General features: G+C 39.4%; 1 protein-coding gene across 2 annotated transcripts in view; it reads right to left on the bottom strand.

Annotated features, from left to right (window-relative positions):
- Window positions 1-539: 539 nt before the first annotated feature.
- Window positions 540-26163, bottom strand: part of LOC121946893 (E3 SUMO-protein ligase PIAS1-like) — a 68737-nt gene continuing 43113 nt past the window's right edge. For both annotated transcript variants that reach the window (XM_042491713.1, XM_042491721.1), the window contains 11 exons: window positions 12925-13009; window positions 12679-12817; window positions 12303-12437; window positions 11071-11176; window positions 9793-9866; window positions 9348-9508; window positions 6064-6200; window positions 5464-5692; window positions 3879-4018; window positions 3597-3637; window positions 540-1479 (listed from right to left, as the gene is read on the bottom strand). In XM_042491713.1, coding sequence (XP_042347647.1) covers window positions 1111-1479; window positions 3597-3637; window positions 3879-4018; window positions 5464-5692; window positions 6064-6200; window positions 9348-9508; window positions 9793-9866; window positions 11071-11176; window positions 12303-12437; window positions 12679-12817; window positions 12925-13009 — 1616 coding nt within the window. In that variant the 3' untranslated portion in view covers window positions 540-1110. The remainder of the gene's footprint in view (window positions 1480-3596; window positions 3638-3878; window positions 4019-5463; window positions 5693-6063; window positions 6201-9347; window positions 9509-9792; window positions 9867-11070; window positions 11177-12302; window positions 12438-12678; window positions 12818-12924; window positions 13010-26163) is intronic.

The following is a 26163-nucleotide window of genomic DNA, read 5'->3' on the forward strand; positions in this document are numbered from 1 at the left end:
CATTTAGAAGGAGAAAAAACAAACAAACAACAAAGGTCCCCCTCCCTCGAGTTCATTGTCTCGTTCTGGGCACGGTGCGCTGTCCTGCTGGGGGGGCCACTGCCAGTGGGGAGTGCTGTTTCCATGAGGGGGTGCGCTGGGTCTGTTACAGTATTTGGGTGGGTGGAACGTGTCAAGTGGCATCCACTTGCAAGCCAGGACCAAATGTTTACCAGCAGAACATTGCATTGCAAAGAGATGATTAATGTTATTCACTTCATCTATCGGTGGTTTTAATAATGTGGCTGATCGGTGTGGTGTGTTTGTGTGTGTATATATATATATATATATATATATATATATATATATATATATATTTTAAATATTATACATAATTTAAAAGCATAATAGAATCATTAGTACATGAATAACCTGTAAATTCAGTGTTCTTGTCCTGGACAGAGAAATAATACACTATGAGTTTAAAAATGAGCTTGAGCAAAAGAGAGAAAGGGAATATGTTGGAGAAATGCCGATGAAAAAAAAAAAAGGGTAAAAGCGAAGAAAAAGATAAGCACATGGCAACAAGCATATGCATCAGCTTTTGTGAGAAAAAAACAAAACAAAAAACTTCAGTCCTCCACTTAAAAACAGCGATTGAAGCAACTCACTAGACTGAAAATGTCCCCGATTTTACATACAAAAGTAAAAGAGGAAAATATATTTTGTTCTCTGTACACGGTGCCACTCCTCATTTTTGTAAAAAAAGAGCCTTCCTCCTTTGTGTTTTTGCTCAGGTAGCGTCTCTGCTTCTTTGTGCCGGGTTGGTACCAGTATCGCAGTTACGAGGGTTCACATGCTGGACAGGTTTCTGATCTGTGGTCAGTGTACGAACATGAACTCCACAGCTGACCCCTCAAAGTGATGACTCGGTACTGTTTCCAGGTCAGTCTAGTGAAGCGAACCCTCACTCGTAATATTAGTGCTCTTCTTGAGGCAGTCTTGTCGTTACGACTCCACAAACGTTCTGGTGACTCGGGGCCAGTCTAGTTTCTGGATCAGAACTTAACCCTGCAGTCAAAAAGTTTGTTACCGGATTGTAGCTGGACCCAAAGTGTGACTCTCCTCGAGTCAGTCCAGCGATATAACGTCAGGTATCCCGCCGTAAATAGCTGCCACTGCTGCTTCGGCGCTGCTCCGGCTGGCCACCACCCCAGGGTGCGTGTGTGAGGAGTGTGAGCCCGAGTGTGAGGACGAGTGTGTGGAGTGAGTGTCGCGGAGGCTGCTGGACGACACCAGGCTGCTGCTGCTGCCCGAGTTGCTCGCCCCGTTGGTCGGCGCGGTCAGCGAAAGGGCCGAGGAGGCTCCTGATTGGTCGAGGAACAGCTGGGAGGAGGAGGAGGAAGAGGAGGTGCTGTAGGGCAGAAAGCGGTTGAGGAGCAGCTCGTGGTCGTCTGAAGCTGAAGCGGCGGCCGCTGCTGCCATCACCATGTTGTAATGCTGAACCGCAGGAGAGACACAAGACAGGAAGTGTGAGTTGCTAAAGTTAGCGGGGGCCGTTTTGATCGGGGCGGGAATCTACAGGCACCTTATGACTCCATCACGAGTCAGAGTTGATTCGATGATAAAACGATTATCGATGCATCTCTCTGCATCAAAATTTAGTGAAATTTTAATTTCTATTAGGGCTTTCAAATGACTAATATTTTAGTCAGTGTCTTTTTTTAAAGACTATTTTTTGGGGCTTTTTATGCCTTTAGTTGACAGGAAAGACTAAGATTGAAAGGGGGCGAGAGAGAGGGGGCGGCATGCAGCAAAGGGCCTAGGTTGTAATTGAAACTGCGGCCGCTGCGGCGAGGACACAGCCTCTGTAGATGGGGCGCCCACACTATCCACTGAACCACTGGGCACCGCGATCACTGAGTTTTAATAGTGAATTATGGTCAAAGTGAAAACAGCTATTCATATCATCATCTTTCGGATACACCTTTACTTTTAAATTCTGTGTCACCATCAAACGGAGACAGGCAGATAGTGGCGAGCAGCCAAGAGGATGACGATGACGAGGATAACATATTTACTCAGGAATAAATCAGCGGTGTGGAAATATTTTGGATTTCAGAGAAAATATGGGTCAACAGACAAGGCACATGCCAAACGTCAACAATGGCGTTACGAGATACAACACAACGTACCTGCTGGATCTCACTCCACTAACTTCCCGCTGCCAAAACATTAGCTGCTCTTTTTTTTAACGTTAGGCTAAAAACCAGAAATACTGCCGTGCAGTTGTATGCCTTCATGTACCAGTCAAGTTGAAATTTGAGGAAACTTCCTCAAGGGCTTCTTCAGACTATGTGTTCATGACAATAAGACAGACACAAGGTCACAGTGACCTTGACCTTTGAACACCAAATTCTAATCAGTTCATCGTTGAATCAAGGTGAATGCTTGTGTGAAATTTGAAGAAATTCCCTAAAGGTGCTCTTAAGGTACTGCATTCACAAAAATGAGACAGATAAGGTCACAGTGACCTTGACCTTTGACCTATGACCACTAAATTCTAATCAGTTGATCCTTGAGTCCATGTGAACGTTTGTGCTAAATTTGAAGAAATTTCTGTCTTATTCTTGACGTATCCCATACAGGAGAATGAGACGGACAGAAGGATAACCTTAAAACATATTGCCTCAGGTTGATGCTGTTACATAAACCAACTGTGAGTTAGAAGAAACATAAATGATACATGTAGTTTGTTGAGCTACGAACAGAGAAAAAGTCCACTCGCGAGATGCATCTAAGAACTATTTTCATTCACACTCTGCGGACTCACAAGAGAATCTGATTCAGGAAATCTGGATGGAAATATTTCAACACCAAAACCATGTGAACAGCTAGAGCAGCCCCTCAAGGTTATTTAAAATGTTAATTTCAAATAACAGAACTCAAACAGAGCAGAATGAAAGATGGGGATGTCAGAAGTGAAGAGAAGTCTGTAATTATGCTCAACTGCCTCGGAGAATTCAACCCACCAGTAACTGCGGGGTGACGACCATCATTTGTCAAATGTCTCGGTCTCATGTCGCCCGTAGAGACGGACACAGACAGTCACACAGATGAGCTGTGTACCAGCAGGTTGTGTGACATTTAATGTACAATTCCACTAAATATCACATGTCAAATAGTTTTTTTTGAAATTCTTAAGTGTTTGACTCTGCATGAGAGATCTTTAGTCACTGTTCTGTCTTACCGCACAGAGGTTTGTTATCAAGGAACACGTGCAGGAAGAATTTATGTTTACACTTAGAGTCCTTAGAGTCCTTTTGCAGTTTGCCACCCAGGAAAAAAGTGTTTTTAGTTTTCTTTTTTTTAAGATATTTTTTAGGCTTTTTGGCCTTTATTTGATAGTACAGAGAGTGTGTGTGAAGGGGGGAGAGAGAGGGGACGACATGCAGCAAATGGCCGAGGCCGGAGTCGAACCCTGCGGCGAGGACACAGCCCAGCATATGGGGCACCCGCTCTACCAACCAAGCCACCGGGCGCCCCATTTGGTTTTCTTTTTAATTAAATTATTATGTTTGATTGAACCGTGGTGACAGGTGTGCTGTTGTACGTACCTGATGATTGTCGCCTTGAAGAAAAGAGAAGAAGTTCAGCTCTGAAAATCAATAATAGACAGAGTCAGTGGTGAATATCAAGCATACACACACACACACACACACACACACACACACACACACACACACATATATTAGCATTTCCAGTAGAATTTGAAATTTGAGTTTGGAGAGTTGGTGTGGCTGCACAATGACACAGTAAAATATGTAAATATGGAGCATTTGGAAGAATATTCATTTTATTTTTTAAATACAGTTAGGTTTAAAAACATATGTCATTACCTGACAGGTCGTTGGGGGTGTGGTAGTAGGGTCTGTAGTCCTGGATGAGTGGGGGGACAGGAGGGATGTAGCTGGTGTCCACAGCTGGCATGCTGGGAGTACGGCTCACAGGAGAGGCCTGATGGTGCAGGTTCAACACTCTGAAAACACATACAGAGAGAAAGGTAAAAAAATGAAGAGGTGAAGAGACAATTAATTTATAATTAAGCTTTTGTTCATGTTTATTTTGGAAGTCGCAGGACATGCTGTCTCCTTCTCTGTCCTTAAAATATAAACATTTGGACACTAACAGTCACAGGATTCATTAAAGTCAAATGAGTGATGCAGAGTTTTCTACACAAATACACATAATGAATTTTTATTCAAACTGCAGTTGTTAAGAGTTTCAGGAAACCTGGATTTAAATCTTAAGTGGAGTTGCAAAGTGGCAGGAAATGTTTCTCTCTGTTCTGTTTTTCTTTCAACAGTATCCTCAGTGTCGTTAAACATAGAAACAATGTCATGATCATGTGTGTTTACGTCAGTACTACAGTTGTTTGATATCCATGAGCCTCAGCTGACGTTACCATTATTGAGAGATTCTGGTCTGAGGTGCGAATCCAGACAGTACAAAATTCAAAACACTTTGCTGTTACAGTATTCAACAAAATATTGCTGAATTTAACGAAAGCTGACCCCAATATTAAAAGTGAACTAACTTGAAATGATCAAATCAGTTTCCTAAAAAGCAAAATCTTTAGCTTCCACACTCTTTTAGACATAATTTTATGTCTAACAGAGTGTGTTAGTATATAATTGTATGTTTATTTTTGTATTTCCAGATGAAATGCACCTTGGGTTAACTTCTCCCAATTTGTTTGGTTATGTACACAAGCTTGCACCTCTCACTTAAAGATCCAGTGAATAGTGGCATCTAACAGCAACGTTTACAGAGCTGACACTTCTCCTGCGTGCAAAGCATGTGTGCACGCATATATGTATATATATATATGTATATATACACACACACACACACACACACACACACACACACACATATATATGTATGTATATAGTCTGTAAGTCTGTAGGCTGAAGGTTACCAATCCTTCCTGTGTTCGCCATAACTTTCGTGTTACATTGTTTTTCTGTATGTTAATTAAAGCATTCTCTATAACACTGTAAAATTTTAATATTTTAGGTCGCGACTTAAAGTAAGCCCAATAGATTATCTGCTTCTCCCTACGCTGTATATTATTTGTTATCTTTGTTATTGGCTGAACTAACCATCTGATCATAATTCTTATGTGAAGAAAATGAACAGATTTAGTGATTTTTATTTTCTGGAAAGTCAGCCATTTCGAAATTTATAAATACACATTAACTTAAAAAAATAAGGAAGTTAAGACGCAGAGTTTTCTCAGTCAGCACTCTCAGCCTTCCACTGTGGGTACTTTTGATGTGAAATAGTAAAAAAAAAAACCTGTGTGTTCATGTGCAAAACTCATAAATCATTTAATGTTTAGATACATAACTAATCATGTCAGCAGCTAAAACAAGCCTCATTTCCACATATAATTTAAAGTTTCGTGTGTGTATGTCTGACCCTTTGTTGATGATGGGCGGCGAGGTCGGGGACATAGAGGGGCACGCTCTTTTGGGTGGAGGGGGCAGTGGTGGCGGCGGAGGCGGCGAGTCCTGCCCTTCATCGTCTGAGGAGCTGTCCAATGTCAAGTCGATCACCTCTACTTTCTTGCTGTTGCTGCTTTCGCTGCCGCCGTGGCTGGACGACGAGGAGCTCCGCTGATCTGAGCCTGCAGACGTCCGACATGAACCTACAGAGCAAAAGAGACACGTTACTCTGTGTGTGATGTTTTCTCTGAGGCTGCAACAAAGCCTTGCTGTAAACTGAATTATGCTAAAGTGCACGCACACTTCCTCTGCTCTCATATCAGATATAGTGTGTTTGTTACTATGGAGACAGGCAGTTTACTCAGTGGCATTGTGATTGATGTCTTACCAAATTAAAAGTGACAATGCATAAACAAAGAGGGGAGGGGACGTAAATGCACGCTCTCTCTCTTCTCACCACGTCTCTGTAATCCTGATTTAATTACTTCCAGGCGTCTCTCACCGCCTTTATATAGACGCAGCCTCCCTGTTTCTTACCCCACCCTGTTTGTCCCCCCTTCATGTCAAGTCTCACCATCCAGCCCGTTGTTATAGGAAGCAGAGGAGACCTCCTGCACTTCCTTCTTCGACCTCATGGGGGCCCAGCTGCCATCCTCCTTGAACTGGATCTCATCACAGTCCATGCAGCTGTTGAGGATCTCCACGAAAAGCCTGAGAACAAACATACACAGACCCATCCAGGAAAATGTACACAAACGCACACTGATATTTAGCTTTTTTTAAACAAAAGCTGAATGTTGAGGAAAAGATCTTCCACTTCTTAAGACTCTAAATGGGCTAACATCAACACTGTGCATCAGTGAGTTAAAGGAAAACTCCAATGAAACTTGCTTGTATTTCAATGATATACTCTCCAGCTGCAGGCTGTAAAGGTGGCTGAGTGCAATGGAGGATAACATACCTGTAAGCCATACTTGAGGAAAAGTACAGATTTCTTACTAGAAAATGGCTTCGGTCAAAATTTAAGTCGCCTACTAGAATATTACTCAAGTAAAAGTCTGATATTTACTCTACTTGAGTATCAAAAGTAATTTTATCATATCAAATCTATGTAAGTATTGAAAGTAAAAGTACAAGCAAATGCTGGAAATAAAATAGCAAGCGGTCAGAATTTTGAGAATTGTAAAGTTTATATCATTGTTATCATCATCTGCACATCCTTAAAAATGTAGCGTTCATTACACTTGAAGAAAAATGTAGTCTTTTTTAAAATACAACATTCAAATTTAAAGAGCAAAATCCAGTTTTTCCTTCCCTTCCATTTCTTATTTGTCCATCTGTCCCTTTTGTCACTACTTTGTTGTAACTAAGATGCTGAGAGTATTTGTACTGGAGTAAAAGTACACATTTTATTTGGGATATGTAGTGGAGGAAAAGTGAAAGTTGACAGAAATATAAAAAACTGAGTACAGATACTTGCAAAAAATACTTAACTACTATAACAAAAATAATAATACTTTGTTACATTACACCACTGCATCAGTGGTGGGAAAGTGTGTTTGAAAAGCTTTTGAACATGTGTTTTAATCGACCAACAGTTTCTGAATCCAAGCTGACAAGAGTTTCTGTCCTCCCCAAAGGAGCAAGTTACAAACTTTTCAGAGCCACATTTAAGCCTTCAGGGTGCTCATGAGACACAATCCTTCAAAAGGCGACACAAGATGAGAGTTAAACAAGTTGTCAAAGTGTTTCTGTGCAGCTCTAGATTTTGAGCTGAATGTATATAAATCACATCGTATCAGTGCAGTATTTCCTTTCCAAAAAGACAACATTAGGACTGTGTAGTTTCTAGTCATGAGTAAATGTAGTGGTAAAAGTAGCCGTCATTAAAAGCAAAAGATTTTAAAGGTTCTACAGGTGACATTCAGAGCTTTAATATAGCTACAAACCACTATTTGCTATGTAAAGATATTGTGAGACTGAAGTCACAGCACCTCTGTTTGTTGAAATTCAAGCGTCTCTGTGGTTTTATATGTCAGTCTGGCTGCACATGCATGTTAGTGTATGTGTGCTCCCCACTGGCTAGCTCATCACTTCTGCTTAGCACTGTGCTCATATAGCAGTTACAGCTGATACAATAGAGAGGTTGTTGAAAACTATGAGATGCAGCTGAAAGCTCCAGAAAAAAAAGATCATAATCAGACCTTAAGTTGAAATGTATTTTTTTCTATGCTGTTTTTTTCAAAGTAAATTCTAAACTTTTATGCACAACAAGTAAATTCAGAATCAGATTTATCTCAGGTTTTTTACATACAAGGAATTTTCCTTGGTGTTTTGTTGCAAAAAATCATAGCAAGAGAAAGGAAAAAGAAAAACAAGTACCACTAGAGTCAAGAGTCATATATACAAAATCAAAAAATGCACAATATAAAATATGCATGTAAAATACGTCTGTTGTTTATGTTTTTTAAAGGAAAAGAGCTGTAGAGTGTTTTAAATGAAGAGGATACAATGTGCAAAAAAAAAACTTTTCAAGGAAGCTCCAGGGCCAGTTCTCAACCAACAAGGCATAAGACACAAATCAAGGTTAATTACTGTTATAATAAGTTTTATAATGAGAACTAGTAGGCTTTACAGAAGCTTACAAATAATTAAAAACAGAGGGGCTTGAATGTGTGAACACTTCTCCATTGTGCTGTGTAATACTGATGGCAGACAATATGAAAAAATAAATAAATATGTTTTTCTTTTGGGTACAAAATATATTAATTAAAGTACTTTCAATGACCTATGTCTATTATATGTCTTTTTTCCCAAAAAGTCTCAAGGCCTTGTTTTTCTCCTTCAAAATCCCTAACATTAAAGGATTTCAAGGACCAATGGGAACCCTGTTATGAGCTTATTGCTGAGAGCTGGAGGAGAAAATTCAAACCACTGAAGCCTTTCGTTGGTCCTTTCTGCGATTTTTTGTTTGTTTTGATTGTACACACACGCACCTTTAAACTTTTACATAATTAGTTTTTTTTTTTATGGTATATTTATAATTTTTAGTTATTTATATATTTTATATATTGATCTGTTTTGATCCTGCTCTGTGAAGCGTTTTTGGCTGCATGTTTGGACAAAAAGTGCTTTGCAGTGATGGACGAAGCATTCAAATTCTTTATTTAAGTAAAAGTACTAAACCCACACTGTGAAAATACTCTGTTTCAAGTAAAAGTCCTGCATTAAAATGGTACTTAGAAAAAGTATAATCAGGAAGATGTACTTAAAGTATTAAAGGTAAAAATCTTTAAAAAAATGTTTATCCAAAATAGCTGCCAATACTTTTTTCATTTCTCTCTTTTTGCAATCAGCTTATTGATCAATCGACTAATTGCTTCAGCTATACTTTTGTTAAATGTTGGGTAGTTTGATTTTAAACAAAACATCATACTTTATAAACTTTCTCGTGCTTTTAATGCAAAAAATCTAATTTGTAAAGTAACTGAAGCTTTCAGATAAATGTAATCCAGTAAAACGTATAATATTTCCCTCTGAAATGTAGTGGAGTGAAAGTATAAAGTGGCATGAAAAGAATAGACTCAAGTGAAGTACAAGTACCTCAAATTAAGTACCGTAGTTAGGTAAATGTACTACGTTACATCCCACTACTGGTGCTAAATAAAAGTAGAAACTTGGAGGGAAACAGCTGGCGTAGCTCCAGCTGCCATCACCTCTGAAGCGACTAACTGATACATTATATATACATTTCTGTGTGTTTAATACAAACAAAAAACAGTGTAAAAATAACAAGTTGTGTTTCCCAACAGGTCATCTGTATGATGGGGTTTATGGAGGGGGTTCAGGTCGACTTACCCGTCGATGATGAGGTGCTCATAGGGCGCCTTCTTGTCGCAGACAGGACACACCCAGGTGGGCTTCTTCTCGTTCATCTGGATGTACAGCGTGGCGTCAAAGCACTGCAGGTGGGAGCATGTCAGCGCCCGGCATGGGATCATCAGCCGCATCTTCCCCAGCTGCACAGTGTGCACACGCATGTCGTCAGGGCATGAAGGGGACACCCACAGCGAGGGATGGAGGGGATACGGGATGCATAAATATCACAAACACGCCAAACCCACATGGAAAAGATGCACGATAAGGGTTGAGAAGACAATTAGACGGTTGGATTGTGTACACGACCAGAAGTTAAGGACATGTTGAGACACATGGAAAGGCAAAGAATGGACGGACATGTCTTGGCATGACTGAATATCTAAACACTGCTTTAAAATCATGAAGAACATGAGGACGTGTTTACCGGGCAGAGCAGCGACACTCGAAGGCTGGTGGTGGCGATTTCACTGTCTGGATCTGCTGTTAGCTTCTCTTTGACTGCAGAAGAGAAACACACACACACACGCGCGCACATGAGTCAGAGTGGACCAAACAGCAGGACTTCTTCTTATAAGCTCAGGTTCTCATTTTAGACTGAAACTCCTTCACTGTGTGTTTCAAACCAAAGCCATAAATAAAACTTCATTCTGTAAATTCATTCAAGAGCTCCTCATGCTCTGTGAGCAGAGTCTCATCTGCACCTGAATCTTCTTACATCACTTCCCGCATATTATAATCTATATATGGACAGACGATCAATATGTGTGCAGCAACTGAAGTGGGGTTTCAAACCTTACTGTACCGCTTACAAGAAACAAGTATTAATATTTGTTTCTAACAAAAAAACACATTTCACCACCAGCTCCTTCAATTTTGCTCATCAAACAAATGAGATGTTCCGCTACTACTACTTCTTACATACAAATGATGTAAAATCATTAAACAGGGTGTCTACAGATATCAGGCACCTAAATTTAATGCTTTTTAATACCATCACAAGATCATTTTTGACCGAATTTAAGTCGGATTTTTGGAGATTGTTCTTATTCAGGCACTGCAGGTAAATATAAAGGTTAGTAGTTTATATGTTGTCCTGCACAAAGGCAGGTTTTATGCAGAAATATGGTTGTTAGAGTGAGTTAGGTTAATCTACATGTTGCCAACAGTTAAGTGCAAGTATAAAGTAAAAGACAGCGTGAGATACAGTGTTTGGTTTAAAGACAAATAACTTCATTAATGTTGATTTATAGGCAGAAGAGCTTGACTTAATTTGAAGACCTCCCACATTTAAATTTAAGTTTTAATAATTTTAATGATTAATATTACACTTATTGCACAATAGTGTCCTCATAAAACCACATATTGGCCAGCTAAGATATCCTCACAGCGAAAAAGAGTTTGGATGCAACAATACCACCATGTCTCTCCCAATACCTCAACTAGAATTTAGTGGCATGGAGCCATGAGGTTGCCGAACTAAAACTATACGTCTACTAACTGCTGCCATCACACAGCCTGACGGTTATTAACATGTGAGACACATGAGAGTGAGTACATTTACAAGCACAGTTTAGGATTGCATTAATTTAATGTGAATAAATCACATCTGGCCAGTGCACGATCTGCCTACACAATTTATAAAGTCAGTATTGGTCCTAATATCGGTCTAGCACTTTAAAAAAAAAAAAAGGAGTTGACTTACTGAGTGCTCTGGAGTGGTCCGGGTTTCTAATGCCTTTTGCCCGTAGTCTCTGTAACAACACTGTGGATGACTGCTGCTTCACCAAGTACACTGCCATGGAGTAACTCTGTGAACACACATGAATGCAGATTTTAATGTAATAACATGCAGAAAGACACTTTAAATCCCATTTTTTTTGTCCTTGTTTCAGTTACAGCCAATGACCTTGAACATTGTTACAGAAGGTAACAATACTGCCGAACACAGAATGATAACCTTAACCTAACTCAATAAAAGGCAGCAGGATATTCTGATATCATGCATGATATAAACTATTTTTAGACAAATCAACAGATTTATTTAGTGTAAAATGTTTATTGAAAAGTGATATAACTGTGCCATCATCCCTCACCAAGTTTGCATTTGGATTACATAAAGTCATATGGACGGACTTTCCCTGCGGCTTAATGTTTTCTTACTCCGCTCCAACATTTAATGCTGTTTTGGCTGTAAAAGCTCAACACAGCGGAGGCCAGAAATCCCACTTCCTGGGCTTCAAACTGCTCCCCACACACATGCATGTAATGCACACACACAACTCTTTAAGTAGTGTAAGCAAGATGTTTAATTCAAATGTATATGTTGGACGACCGTCGACTGTTTTCTGTTCTGTCACACGATTGTATTAAAATCTTTTCTATCACGGTGGCGTCTGTGTGTCTGTCTCACTCATGTGAACACGACAACTCAAGAACGACGTGATGATTCTCACTCAACAGTAACTCATCTCATCAGATTTTGCAGCAACTTGTTGCACAGATAGAGATTTAATTTTTTAATCAAAAACTATCAACATTTTAATATCACCCATAGAGACATGTATTCGCAAAGAGAGATGTGCATATAGATTAAGTGACATATCAATAATTAAGTGATTAGCATAATTTGATAGACTAGATTGAAGATGACAATCAGAGCTGCAAAAATTGATGAACAATTAATTAGTCTTTAAACATATTGCCTCTAAAATGACAAAAGCGGGAAACAACGAGTCACAAAAGCCTTAAGTAACATCTCAAAATCGATCTATTCTTTCTTTAGTCGCCATATCCATCTCAAAACACAAACATATGCAATTTTGAAGGACGAGAAACAGAAAAGGCAAGTAAATCTTTACATGTATGAAGCTCTTAGCAGCAAATATTTTGTGATTTCACCCCTTTGTTAGAAATGTGTGACACTTTGTTTCTTACCCGTCCAATCTCAGCGGTCCACGACACCACAATGGTATTGGGGACTGTGGTGGACAATCTGACCAGTGAGGTAATGTTGATGGGCCGGCTGGGCCGCTTAGGCTCTACACCGTTTTTGGTTGGAGGAAGATAACCCTGAAAGACAGACATGAATATTCAAAAGATAAAAAAAAGATGAAAATGTGTCTTTTTGTTCTGAATAAAAAGAAGTTAAAACTCTAGAACTTATCAAGAAAATGGGTTCATCACCATCATAATGACAGTGAAGGTGGGATATGTGAAATAAAAAAGCCTGTCACTGTTCAGATGGTAAAATAAAGATTCTTGCTGTTTTTTTGTTGTTGTTTTTTAATGTGATTAATGCAGAGCTCCTCACAGGCAGGTTACATGGCTTCCCGTTGACTTTCACACACAGATTGGGTGGAAAATGGTCTTCCTGAGGACAGCTCGTCTCCGACAGGCAAAACCGCAACTGAACTTGAACTGAGAAATCACATTTGGTCCCCGAGATGTCCCTTTGAGCACAGAAACAAATACATCAGCACACATCTGTAGAAAGCATGTACATGTATGAATTATTAATGAGGAGCATCCTGCACCGACAGAGCGGCGTGCATCTTACATCGAGCTGCTGATCTGCTGGACTTGTTGTGGCGTTAATGCAAAGGCGAAACACGTCTCCTGAAAGCGCTGGCTGTTGTCTGATGCTGGAGAGACAGAAAGAAAAGATGTTTTTAATAACTGGGAAATTTACAAACATGCAGATAGTCAGATAAAACAGGCAAAACCTCTTCAAATAAGACTAAGCTTTGCAAAAGAAGTGCAGAAAATCTGTTTCAATCTACAAAGATTAAACAAAGAAATCAGGTGAAGAAGTGCACGGCAATGAACCAGTGGGAGTCTCTGTATAAACAGCATTATGAGGTACGCCTTGTAGGCATTAAATTAGGAAAAGCCAAAAAACACCTGCATGTCAAAACCAGAGCACCTCACACAGAGGTGAAGAAAAAAAAGTGTGTGTGTGTGTGTGTGTGTGTGCTCTATTTATAGGCCCACCGAGAGGTGCTGGAAATAACTGGTGCTACTAACCCAGCCTCTGTTAAAGAGACAGCAAGTTTGCAAAGGCAGGAAAAGTTTGTTTGTATGTGTTAGAATGACGAGAAAGAAAGAGCTAAAAAAGCCATCAGGGGTCAAACCTGGCTGTGTTTAGTAAGACCAAATCACTAAACATCACGCAACAACATAATTCCCACGTAGCCCAGATTTTCAACTCACCTTGTATTAAAATAATGTGTTTTTTTGAGGTGAGAAATAGGCAATGCAGTAAAAAAATCTTGGTTTCTATTTGATCAGCGCTGCCTAGATTAACTGCAGATTCTTGCAGATGCCATTTGGAGCACTGTGATGGGGCAGAGGATCATGTTCTTTAAAAAAAAACCATATATATTATAGATTATCTGCTTTATGCACCACTGACTGGATATAGCAACAGTTAGTTAAATACATTTTTGTTAAATTTTCAAAAAAACGTACCAACTGTGGCTTTAGTGTTGTTATAAAACACACAAAAAAAAATTCAAAAAAAGTTGTGTGAAGTAGCTTAAAACAGCAGGAAAAGCAAAACATTTAAATGCAAAAACACCTGCACATATTGTCACTCTAATACCAAATAATTAACTTTTCAGAAATTTTCACAAACAATGATCAATAATATCCTATTATTTTTGGTTCCAACTCTGAGAGATGACTAAGCTCTGCAGGAAACGGCGCTGCTCTCAAAGCGAGACCAACTAAAATCTTCTCTGCTGAGAAAAAACTTTCAACATTAACCACAAGACTGCTCTGCACACCGGCGAGTAAGCATTACAGCCCAATGCAAGTGCTGTTAAAACAGTGCTCCTTTTGTGTGTGCATGCCATATTTTGTGAAACCTAATTGCTGAATCTCGGTGGGAATCTTTTGGCCTGAAGGCTGCGTGAGTGAGGGGGAAGACGAGTTATATGAATTACCTATCATGAACCCTGATTGTTGCTTTAATTACTTATAATATAATGTTGAACTGTCAGTGAGTGACAGCTTGAAATGCTGCACAGCCTGCAGCACTAAGTACACACAGAGGTAATTTCTTTCCATGCAGGGCGTATAGGAGGACAAAGTGGATGATTACTGGACCAATCATATTCCTCCTCTCATCAGCCTTTCAAACAGCCGTTCATTTTCCCACTAATGACCCCATCTCACCACTCACATGGTGAATAATTGGTATAACATGTATTTATTGTATGTTTTTGTTCCTGCATCTTTGAGGAGGCAGCCTGTGTGCTGCAGAACAAAATCATACGCACAAAGTGTGCTTTCGAACAACAGTCTTCCTCCTCTCCGGGCGCACTGGCTATAAATAGAAAGTGCTCTCTCACTCTCTCTCACTCTGTCCTCTCGTGCTCTCTCACTCTCCCCCCATCATCTATCCATCGCTCTATAACTCACTCTGTCTCTGGCAGTGGATTTTTTTTTCTGGCGTTTCAATGTGTGTGGTTAGGAGAGATATGAGAGGGGTTGAAATGAGCTTTGATTGATGTGTTCCTCTCTCTCCTCTCTCTCTCAGACACACACACACACACACACACACACACACACACACACACACACACACACACACACACACACACACACACACACACACACACTTTTACCCTAACACTCATGCAGACTCTCATTGTGGCTTCTTCAACTTTAGTGATTTTAAGACGCAGACTCAATGTTTTTGTTTGTCTGACACATTGTTATATTAAAAACTACGGCTGGATATCAAACCGTAATACTTTTCAAAGTATCAAATGCTCAGAGTCATGCTCGTCTTCATATTTATCCTGTTTTTATTGAAGCAAAGTTTTTGTATGATTGCTTATGTTAGACAACATTTAAAGAAAAATAGTTTAAGATTTTGGGCTTTTTTGCCAGGAGTAAAAAGAGAAGGTTGACACCACTCTCACATTTGTCAGTTGAATATGAAGCTATAGGCCAGTTATCTTAGCTCAGCATGAAGACTGGACGCAGCTGGCTGACTGTGTCCAAAGGTGACATAAATCATCTTACACACACCGTATGTCGGTGAAAATATAAACCAGGTATATGTATGCATGTGTGAGCTGGAAGGAAATTAGATTTAATCACATGTAGTTGAGGCAGAAACTCACCAGATGAAGCATTAAGCTGTTAAAAATAATTATTTTGACTTCATCACATACAAAATGTAATTTCATTGAATGAAATCTCAACTTCACTGAAAGAAGACAGAATGAATGAAGCCACGAGTCGAGTTGTAATTACTGTTATTGAGCACATTTCTGTCGCCGCATGTGATCTTATTTCTACTTAGCGGTGCTTATTAGAATATAAACATTAATAAATTACTGGGACATTAATTCTGAGATAGGAGTTGTAATTACAATAAACAAATAGGAGCTTCTGTCGGTGCGTATCTCACAGCGTGCGCCACAGAGTACAGAGAGTTTGTTCCGACTAAACATCACAGCTGATAAACCTCGCTGTCTGCTTAAAGGTGGTTAAAATTTGCAAATGGATATTACTTTCCAAGGTGTCTTTAAGGGAATGGACTTAACACAAAAATAGGAACACGCTTCCTTGCAGTTTGTGGGGGAACGTGTGCCTCACAAAATCCTTCAGTGTTGTGAAGCCATTCTGCAACTGTCAGGAATCAAGCTAACACTACACACGCAGGTGCAGCGACTGTACGGCATGAAAACCTGCAGATTCTCCGTCCTTCATGGTCCACAGTTTGAGACCCCTGCTGTCTGCTGTACGGACCACGATGCTGCATTTTTACATTGTTTAATAATATAAGATGTATGTGTTGGAAAGACAGATGGTGGTGGGAAGAGTGACAGATGGGAAATCGACCTCTAAAGGGTTGATGTTTACAGTGAAGAGGAAACAAGCCAAGGAGGACTCAAAACATACAGTCTGCTGCTATATTATGCTGCTATATTATATCACACATGGTATATAAAAACATATACTATGAGGTATTTTTTAATACTTTGTCTCGCTAAAAAGAGAAAACAAAAAGTCAAATTGGTAATGGAAATAATCACCGGTTACAGCCCCAGTTTGTCTGCATTGTGCTGGCTCAAGTGTTTCCAATATTTATTCTACAATTGCTGATAAATCGGGTGAAAAACAAAATAGAAACACTCATCAGTGTAACACCACAAAGTACAGCATCCAAAATTATCTTGACAAAGACTACACGTTATAACCTTCATGAAGGTAAGGTTTATTGCATGACCGTTGCCAGGTTTACAGCTGAGTTTTAGGTAGGTTTCATTTAGGACTCTTATTTGAATGCCACTCGGTATGAAACTTAAGACCAATTTTGCAATAATTAAAATAGGAAAAAAACATAAAGCGACTTTAATGACTTGATTTTAGGGAAATTTTGCCCAAATGTTTATTGAAACATTAACCGTGACTTTTTTGCCTTGTGGCGGAGATGAGAGCTGATCAGAACTTGGAAATATTTGCTGTTCGTTGGTCATTTTGTGTTTCTTACTCTGTATGTGAGATTTTTATCATGCCGAGTTTGAAAACTTTTTGCATTAAGTACATTAAGTCTTTGATGAATGAATCTAACGCCTTTGAAGACTGTAAAAGGTTCTGTGGGAACCCTGGTTGCATTAAACCACAATAATTGCAGCTAACCAGGATACTAATAATTAATACAAGTTTTCACTTCTTGTCCTTTTCAAATATGTGAGGTGAGTCATTTTGTATTTGGCCATTTCTTTTGCTTTATATTTTCATTGTCTGTTTCACTTTTTTTAGACTGTCTGTTTTTGTACAATATTTTCTTTATTTTCTTTTTACGTGTTTGGAAAAAATAAAAATCAAATCAAATAAAACTGAGTGTACATCTGAAAGATTGAAACTGAGGCAGGTTTGCACACATTCAAGTATTTAAAAAAGTAAGAAAAGGTCTAAGAGAGATGCACATGGAACAAATACAAAAACGGACCCTCACACAGGGTGAATACATTTACTTTATGTACATAAGCACAACTACTGACATACTTGTACTTTACTTGAGTATTTTCATTTGATGCAGCTTTATACTAGGATCATTTTCCTCTTTGTTAAGCTAAATAAACTATTTAAAAATCCTCTTGGATCAGCTGTAAAATGCATCGTTGCAAAGCTGAAAACAGGGCTGTTTTTCTGACACCATGAAAAATACAGAGAGATACGTGACTGTCACAGGACGGCCACGCTGCACGCATATGATGATCTTATAGGACATGCTGCATTGCTGTAGATTTAACGACCCAACAGTAAATAAAGGAGTTAAAACGAACACATCGTTACGCCCGGGCCACTCTGCATACGAGAGCATCGCACCATAGCAACCTCACCCAAGCCCTGCAGCGTGCACGCTGGTGGTGTTCATACTGACAGCATCGTTACTGCGATGATGCTGCAGAGCTGCCTGCTGCTGTAACTACTGTATTTCCACAATTAAACCCGTATACTCCAAGTCCTGCAAGCCACTATATTGTCAACAACACGGCCCTGCAAATGTTTCACAATATAAAGCTTTGTGTCATCAGCTGATGGGATCCTGTTGACAGAAACGCTGTCAGGGGGGCTTTCATTTTAAAGCAGAGACAGGAAGGGTTGAGTAAAACAGATATATCTGTATACCTCATGTCCGTGACAGAAAAAGATATTGAGACTGAGAGGTGGTGTAATGCCAATAGGATTATCAGAAGACAATTTTTACTGTCTATTTTTGCTGAAAGCTACATGATGTGCTGCAGCCGGACAGCAGCCTCACGCTGCTCAAGCCGGCAGTATGGCTGCTCTAACCTGTTAACACGGGTGCCAGAAAAAACCTGTAAAAGTCCTGCAAAGCTCACACACTTCTCACAGTGTGGGTACTAAAGACACTGAGTACTTCCTCCACTAGACTTTCATTTTTAGTCATTTTAGGAGGAAGGGAACGAAATGTTTCTAATGTACATTTTCAGGTCCAACAAAAATTCTCTACACAGAAGAAAAACACTGATATTAACCTAAGAGATAAAACAAGACTTTGCACCCTCCACATTTACCTTTGAGCTTAGATTTATGTTCCCACTCGGTCACAGCAGGTCTAAAAACACTTTGCAGCAGTATTTCAGAGAGAGAATATTGGGGGGGAGACTATCAACAAGTTGCTTTGTGATTACCATTGCATACTAGTATGGAAAGTTTGAAAGTTGTGACCCTAAAGCCAGTGAAAACCTAGAAACCCCTCGGTGCCGAGTTTAGTTCTGGTTTGAGGAGAAGACGTGTGAGCTAAGCTACAGAGAATGTGCTCGGCTCTGCAGCCTGTCCTCAGCACAACAAAGCCCAGCTGGAGTTTATTAACTTGTTAGTGGCTTTGCTACTTTTTCTCTGTTTGGTACACCGCAGGCACAGACGCACATGCACGCACACAAACACAACATACAGCCACATTCACAGGCAGAACAAAGACTCAAATGGTTTCAGCGTCACTCAAATTCAAAACTACAATGCTGGAAGGATCCGCAACAAAAGGTCAGATCTGGATGTTACACCCACACTCTCTCTTTCACACTGTCAATTGAAAACTTTCCAGAAGTGTCACTTCCTCTCTCCTCTAACAGCAGTGATTATCCATTATTATCTGCATGAGGGTGTGCAGTTATATATTGACAGGGCTCATTAAGGCATTCCAGTCTGCTTCCAGGACTGCGAAGGCTGGCATTACGTTTCCTCAGTCTGGCAGCTGAAGCCTGCCGTCCATATCAATGTATGTATAGTGAAGCAAGCATTTCACTCCGTCTTTACAGCCTGGCTTCATGCAATAAACGCCATGCCCAAGTCATTATATCATGGAGCACGCTTGAAGAGTCTGACACAGTGGAAAAAACAGCGTTGCTTACGTTCAGCTATAAGAGCGAGAAATGTTTAGAGTTACATTCGGGGTTTGGGTCTGTCAGATCGTGCATGATGGTGCGCAGACTAGGGCTGGCAGATTGGATGAAAATAACAGAGATTTTTAGGACTGTGACTGTGTAGATTTTTTCCTTCCCGCAGTGAAAATGTAACCAATTACTGCATTTTGGCGGTTAACAAACAGCTAGGGATGCCTGCCCCACAAAACTTCCCTTAAATGAGTTACGGGTCATCATGTTTGCTTTGATAAAGATAAAATATTCATTTAAATGCACCGATTCAGCATTCAATGTGTGTGTAGGCAGGCTGTATGTAAGCTCAATAAGATGTTACAGAAGTGTCACTGACCAACAATCTGTCGTTCTCTGAGGGGAAACTAGCAGACATAATGATGTATAATAACAATTAGACCACGGACGCCAAGATGGCGTCTTTTCTATCCAATAGAGCTGCTCACTGAGAGCACACGCCGAAAAAAGTCTGCAGCTTCCAGATTTACTCTACAGCGATAACCTCATCACAACTGTGGCGTCATGTGACCTTGTTTTTTTCTGTGATTCGGTGGTTATCTTCACAGCTAATGGTTGATAGAGTGCATTGGTATTTTTGGAGGTAATTTTTGTCGTGATTTTTCTGATGTAATGGTCTGCTTTTAGGAACCGAGCGAGAGCTGCTTCTCAGCGAGAGACAGCGGGGAAAAACAGCGCGTAGAGCCGTCATGTTTTCCAATCTTGCTCGATGATTTAATAAAGCAAATGGGTGTGACAATATTTTATGTCATAACATTGTCTGACATTTTATGAGTAAAAAAAGCACTTATAGTTGTGAACTTGTCGTTCGAACAATTCTTCCAGGTGAAACTACGGTGGATGCCGCTCGCACGCACGCACACACACACATTTCACCAGTATACTGGAAATTGTTGGTTTTTGGGCTTATGGTGGCCAGTTCAAAGCTTTAAACATATCACCCAAAGCAAATAATGCTGATTTTATAGGTTCTCAGATGGGGAAGCCATTTTGTGCAGTGTGTTTATATTTCGGAGCAGCCAGCGCTCCTTTGTTGATGTTCACTTGTTGTGAGACGGCCGAGTTGTTTACAGGGAGATAAAGATTTTGCTCGGGATCATCGTGAGTGTGAGCTGCTGAGTCCCAGCTTGTGTTTTGGTGTCGAGTAAAGAGGTGCTGTAGATGTTTGGGAACATTTCCACCACACCCTGCTGTATGCAGCTGATAATGTATATGTGATATAATATCGTTACTGATTCCCAGAGGAGACGTGCAAAACAAGACGTACAGAACAACTTGATAAAGTGTGCTTGCTCAAGGACACTCCAGCAGGGAAGATAGCAGCTGGTGTATGAACCTCTGGATGACTGTATCAGAACTCTGATACAGGATTTCTGACATAGTGCAAGTGTTATTTTCCCACAATAAAATCAAATGGAAAAAAAAGTGTACAGTTGTCAGTGATCGGTCCGTTGCCAGGTTACTCTTGGATGGAGTTGATTAGATCTATTAATTGAACTTAGAGTCAAATCTCACACAATGAGCCAGATCTTAAGCACTGTTTTCACTCAGTGAGTCATTAATTCAAGATTGATTGTGCTTAACGTTGCTTTCTTGATATCAGGCTGCTGGTAATTAATCTCCGCACTTCCTACAGATGTTTCACAATAAAATCATTCGTGTGACATGAAGGAGCTTCCGAATCACATTCAGTGTTTCCATGTGAAGCATCAGAATGAGCCAATTAACACAGTGAAGGAGAGCAGTTCACAAAACAGAGAGGATTTCTAGGTAAAATATGATCAAATATATACAGGTTCACTTCACCTTATTTCTTTAGAGTTGGGCTTTATAAAATATTTATAAAACACTACATATTTGATGTTGTCTGAAACAGAATGATGAAGTCCTGGACTCATTTCAGTCTTTGGTCCCAGTTCAACAACCTTTATCTGGACGGAGACAGGCATTCAATATCAGATATTAAGAAATATTAGAAAATAGGAGCTAGAAAAACTAAAAAAGGCTGAAGTACACAAAACAGCCAGCAATGCCCGACCTGTAAGTTCAAAAAGTAGCTTTCATTTGGACAAGCACAGAGACAAATGAAACTTCTCTCTGGTTGTACTCCCTGTGTCATGTTACTGCTGCTAACACCTAAAAAATAAGCCATTCTTAAATATAACAATGATGAGTTTGAAAATTTAGGACTTGCTAAGAACACTTAATAGCAATGTATTCATAATCGACCTATTCAATCATTTTGTGGCAACTCAAGAGGCACTTGAGCCTAATGTCCATCCACAATCAGCATGATATATGGAACATAACGTGTTATGCAAATAACATAATTAATTTTGGTAAGGAATATGATAATAACAAATATTCTAAAGAAAACATAAATTATTTTACATAATATGTAGGTGGCTTAATGTGAACTTTACATCTAATAATTGTGGAGTTACCCTTCACTAATATAAAGATTCTACAAATGAGAGACTCCAAAGAAAAGCTGCAACAATTTCCCGACTACACAATTACGTGACAGGGAGAAAATAATCCACTAATTTTATAATTAATTCTCTTGAGGTATATTTCAAATAAAAATGCAGAATACTCTCTTAATCTTGTATCTTAAATTACGAGGAATTTACCTTTTTTTTAAAAAATATGTATATATGGTAGAAATTTGAACAGATGTGTTTGAATCCATGGTGGGGTTTGTTTAATTTTAGCTGAATATTTAAAGGCAAACTGTTACGTTTATGCAGACATATCAAACTTTAACACTTATTTTGTTGCAACTGAATGCTCTTGAATTTACTAATAAAATATTTTTATATTTTTTCATTATTTTTTTAACATCAGCAATAATATTGTTTTCTCAAAAATACCCTGAAATATAGTGATATTGTTTTAGGGCCATATCACCCACCTCTAGCTCACAGTGTCACTGACAGGCTTCATACTTCATATCCTGTCTCTAAAGTAAAGTGAGCAGAAGACAGACGACTGTGACCTACTGGCCTAGATGGGCGGTAAAAAACAAAGAAACTCTGATGTCTAGTTATCAAAAAGATTTTCAAGATTCATACAAACATAAAATCATCATTTTCCATAAAAATAAAGTATTAAAAAAAACATAAAATCTTCAACTTTGTTCCAAACTGTTGACTAAGACTGACATTTTTTTATTTTATTATTCTACCGCACGAGTTTCCTCCTCTGTTTAAATATCACAGCAGTCTTCTCATGTAACACGCCATTATGCACAAAACGCTCATCAAACGCAAAATGGGCTTGCATCGTTTTCCTGAAGATATGGTGATTAAATCATGTATAATGCATGGGCACCACAATGATATCCATAATGAGCAGAGAGGCATCGCTCTCCATGGAGGACGGATAATGATGGAGGACGAGTTCAACCAGTGAGGTCGCCATGGTAATAAAAGGAGTAGCTGGTGCAGCCTAGACTGTTGACCAGTTTAGAGTGGCAGGGCTAAACTGTGGGCTGGCTAACCTTTATCCCACAGACTGATAACACTGAGCAGAAAGCACAAGACTGCTCTGGAGGGAGAGGAGAGGGGGGGTAATGATGGGGGAGACAGGGAGGATGGTGTGAGGGAGATAATAACTACGATTACATGCACACAAGAAACCAGGTTACTGTGAGACGTCAGGTTAAGGCAGGAAATTTGAAAACACGTTTACATGCGCTGCGATTTCTCTCTTACCGTAAACCTGAATGTACATTTTTTTCCTCCCAAACCGCCTACTGTCTGCTGTCATATTTTTTAGTTTATTAATGATACATGCTGCTGCAGCCTGAAGAGTGGTGTCGCAGTGAGAGAGCTGGTTCTGTAGCGAGAGAGCACACGGTTTTCTTCTCGCTGTGCAAATATGCAATACTGCACAAAGCTTTTTTAAACCAAGCGACAATATAGACCTTACATTGTTCTCTTACAGTTTATGTTCATACACCTCCTGCTGTGTGTAGTGTTGGGAAATTATGCATACAGAACAAATACAAATCCTTCTTATATACCAAAGAGAGTCAAAATACCTGCAGACAAAGCTACAGCTCGACCACTTTAAGCTTCACCAGAATGTGAGGTGATCTTCTCTCACCGAAAGAAGGGAAAGACACTGCCTCCTTTTTATTTAAAAAGCATTAACTGGAAAGTTACACCTCTACGCAACTTCTCCTTTAAAAATTAAATCTATTACTCATCACACCTGCTCACAAAATTTTAGCCCTTGAAACTCCTCAGATCAGTAGTGAGTGTGATAAAATAGCTATTAGTTTTTTTTTTGCACCAAAAAAGATGGCACAAGGTACAAGAGGTGTTAAATTAGATAGCAATGTCTGTGTGGATCATTTTAAGTGTATCCTAGATAATATGGTTTACTGTACAGTGCTCCTGCTTTTCACAGACATGATTTTTTTAAAAAATTGATTTATTTTCAACATTTTCCTGTTTTTTTCTGTTGTTGTTAACTGTTTCATCCTTTTTACTGTTTTCATTGCTATTTATAACTGTTGGCAGCCATTGCTGCTAGTTATTTGTTTTTATTGTTATATTGTATTATTCCGATCGCTATCATATATCAGCATCCTTTTAGCCCACTAATGTAAATTGAGGGCATTGCCGTAAAAGAGCTTCATGCTCAGTCAATTTTCCCTGAATAAACAATGGTTTGATGATGATGATAACTTATCAAAAAGGTAAGAAATCCACTGCTTATTAATTGAAAGGCTCTAAAATGTAAGGACTTGGTAAGTCTTAAATTAGCACAGGTTGTGTATAAAGGTGAGAATTAATTACTGCCTGAAAGCTAGTGAGAGGAATATGAATGCTGAAGAGACAAAAGGTCAGAACACATGTACAAAAAAAACATTCAATTTTAGTTGAAAGGGTGAATTTAGTGAGGAAATGAAAATGTGCAGCAGCTGCAATGCAGTGTGTAATCACACACTGGAGCAGAATGATGCTGCCATTGTTTGGCTCTGTGTAAAAATGCAGGGGCGGTATAAAGGGGGGACTTTGTTGCGGCCCCAAAGTGCAATCTCTGTATAAAAGTGGCTACAGTGTCTGAATTTGACGAGCTGGGTGTAAGAATATGTTGCATAATGTGCGCTGTTATTCCAATATTGAAACAATTAAATGCGTGGATTACATGCGTCTTGCGCTTCTCTTTGTCGACTCACATAAACTGACTTCCTTTTTTATTTGTCGTTTTTTAGTTTCATGCCAAATTGTTTGATATGCATGTGATTAGAAAATTGATGTCTGTACACAATTTTACAAAAGACCTGCAGTTCAGCTGCAACTTACTCAGACTTGTTTATTCCAATTTTAGATGCACCAAAGGATGCACCAAACAAGTCATAATCTTCCCTTTCACTGCACATGCGCTCTTGTAAAAGCCCTGTCAGAATCTTGGTTAAGCACATACATGGCCGACAAATCAGCTTTCTCCAGCAAAAAAAAAAAAGAGAGAGAGAAACCAAGAGAGCAAGCAAGCAAGTGGGGGAAGGGAGTTAGAAAAAAATGAGAGGGAGAGAAATTGGAGGCAAGGCAACAGGAGAGGCTACAACAATGAGGGAGAGAGAGAGACAGGGAGAGAGAGAGGGATTGAGCCATAATCAGAAGATCAGAGAGAAGTAAACAAGCAGAGAAGAGGCGAGAGTGTGTGAAAGCGTGTGATCAGAGAGTGAGGAGACGACAGCAGTTTTAAAGCAAGAGAGGAAAGTCTCCCCGTCTGCCCACGAGGGGGAATTACAATTAATCAAGTGGTTTCATTGCTGCCCTCCATTATTATAAGGATAAAGAGGGTCATTTCTGAAACAAATTCAGATTTTCGGCTTTGTGAAACACCATCTTCCTCTGGGCTTTTTCCTCCTCTCGCTCATCCTTTCTCTGCTTCTCTGAGAACAATATGATCAGCATGCATTATTTATTGGGAAAGTACGGCTGTGTTTTGAAAGTACTGTATGTGCAGACGTGTGTGTGTGTGCGCGTGAACGTGTGATTCAGATTCAAATGAGGGGAGGGGTGTGCTCTGCGGGCACAGGTGTACGCCTGTATGATTTCATCACTTTGCATGCAAATTTTAACCGAGGATGGCCGCGGAGACGGAGTGAGGGTGGAAGAAAGAGTGAGGGGGAGAGAGGGAGAAAGAGGAGGCCGAGAGGGATGGAGCATGTGCAGGAAAGGGATAGAGTGAGAAAGGTTGAGGGAAGGAGGAGAAAGATGGTGTGATGACAGAGCTGCAGGCGCTGTGTTTGTACATGCATCTGCAGGCAAATTAATCACGAGATGGTCTCTTACTCCATTAAAATGCTAATGTAGGAAAATCTAGACATTTCCATATATTTGCAATATATCCCAGAGCCCAAAGAGTATTATTATGCTAAATGCAGGCTGGCTGCTGCTGGATGCACACATAATATAACGACAAATCTGACCAAGATAAAGATTAAAAGTCTCTTAACTAGTGAATCAAAAGGCAGACTGGATATAAGAGATGGTGCTTAAACGCTGCGCCTTCATTAAATTAGACATGAGAAGATTCTGGATTATTAAAGGCCTTCAAAATCTATTTTCCTAACCTGTTTTGAACTCTATTATTATTTCATTTATTAGTTATTATTATTAAGCTATTTATCATTGATGCTATTTTTTATTATTTGCATTTTACAAGAAAGATTTGTGTATTTGTGTTTTTGTCTGTGTTTCTCTTCGAGTGGGAGGGCCACAAATAGGTAATTTTACATATGTCCCTGCATCAATCAAGATTTTGCAATATTTAATTACAAAATCTGTTAACAGTTGTTGGGTTGTTTGTTTATGATGCCACTGTCAATGAAA

This window comes from Plectropomus leopardus, chromosome 1 (assembly GCF_008729295.1).
Source record: "Plectropomus leopardus isolate mb chromosome 1, YSFRI_Pleo_2.0, whole genome shotgun sequence".
Classification (NCBI taxonomy): Eukaryota; Metazoa; Chordata; class Actinopteri; order Perciformes; family Serranidae; genus Plectropomus; species Plectropomus leopardus.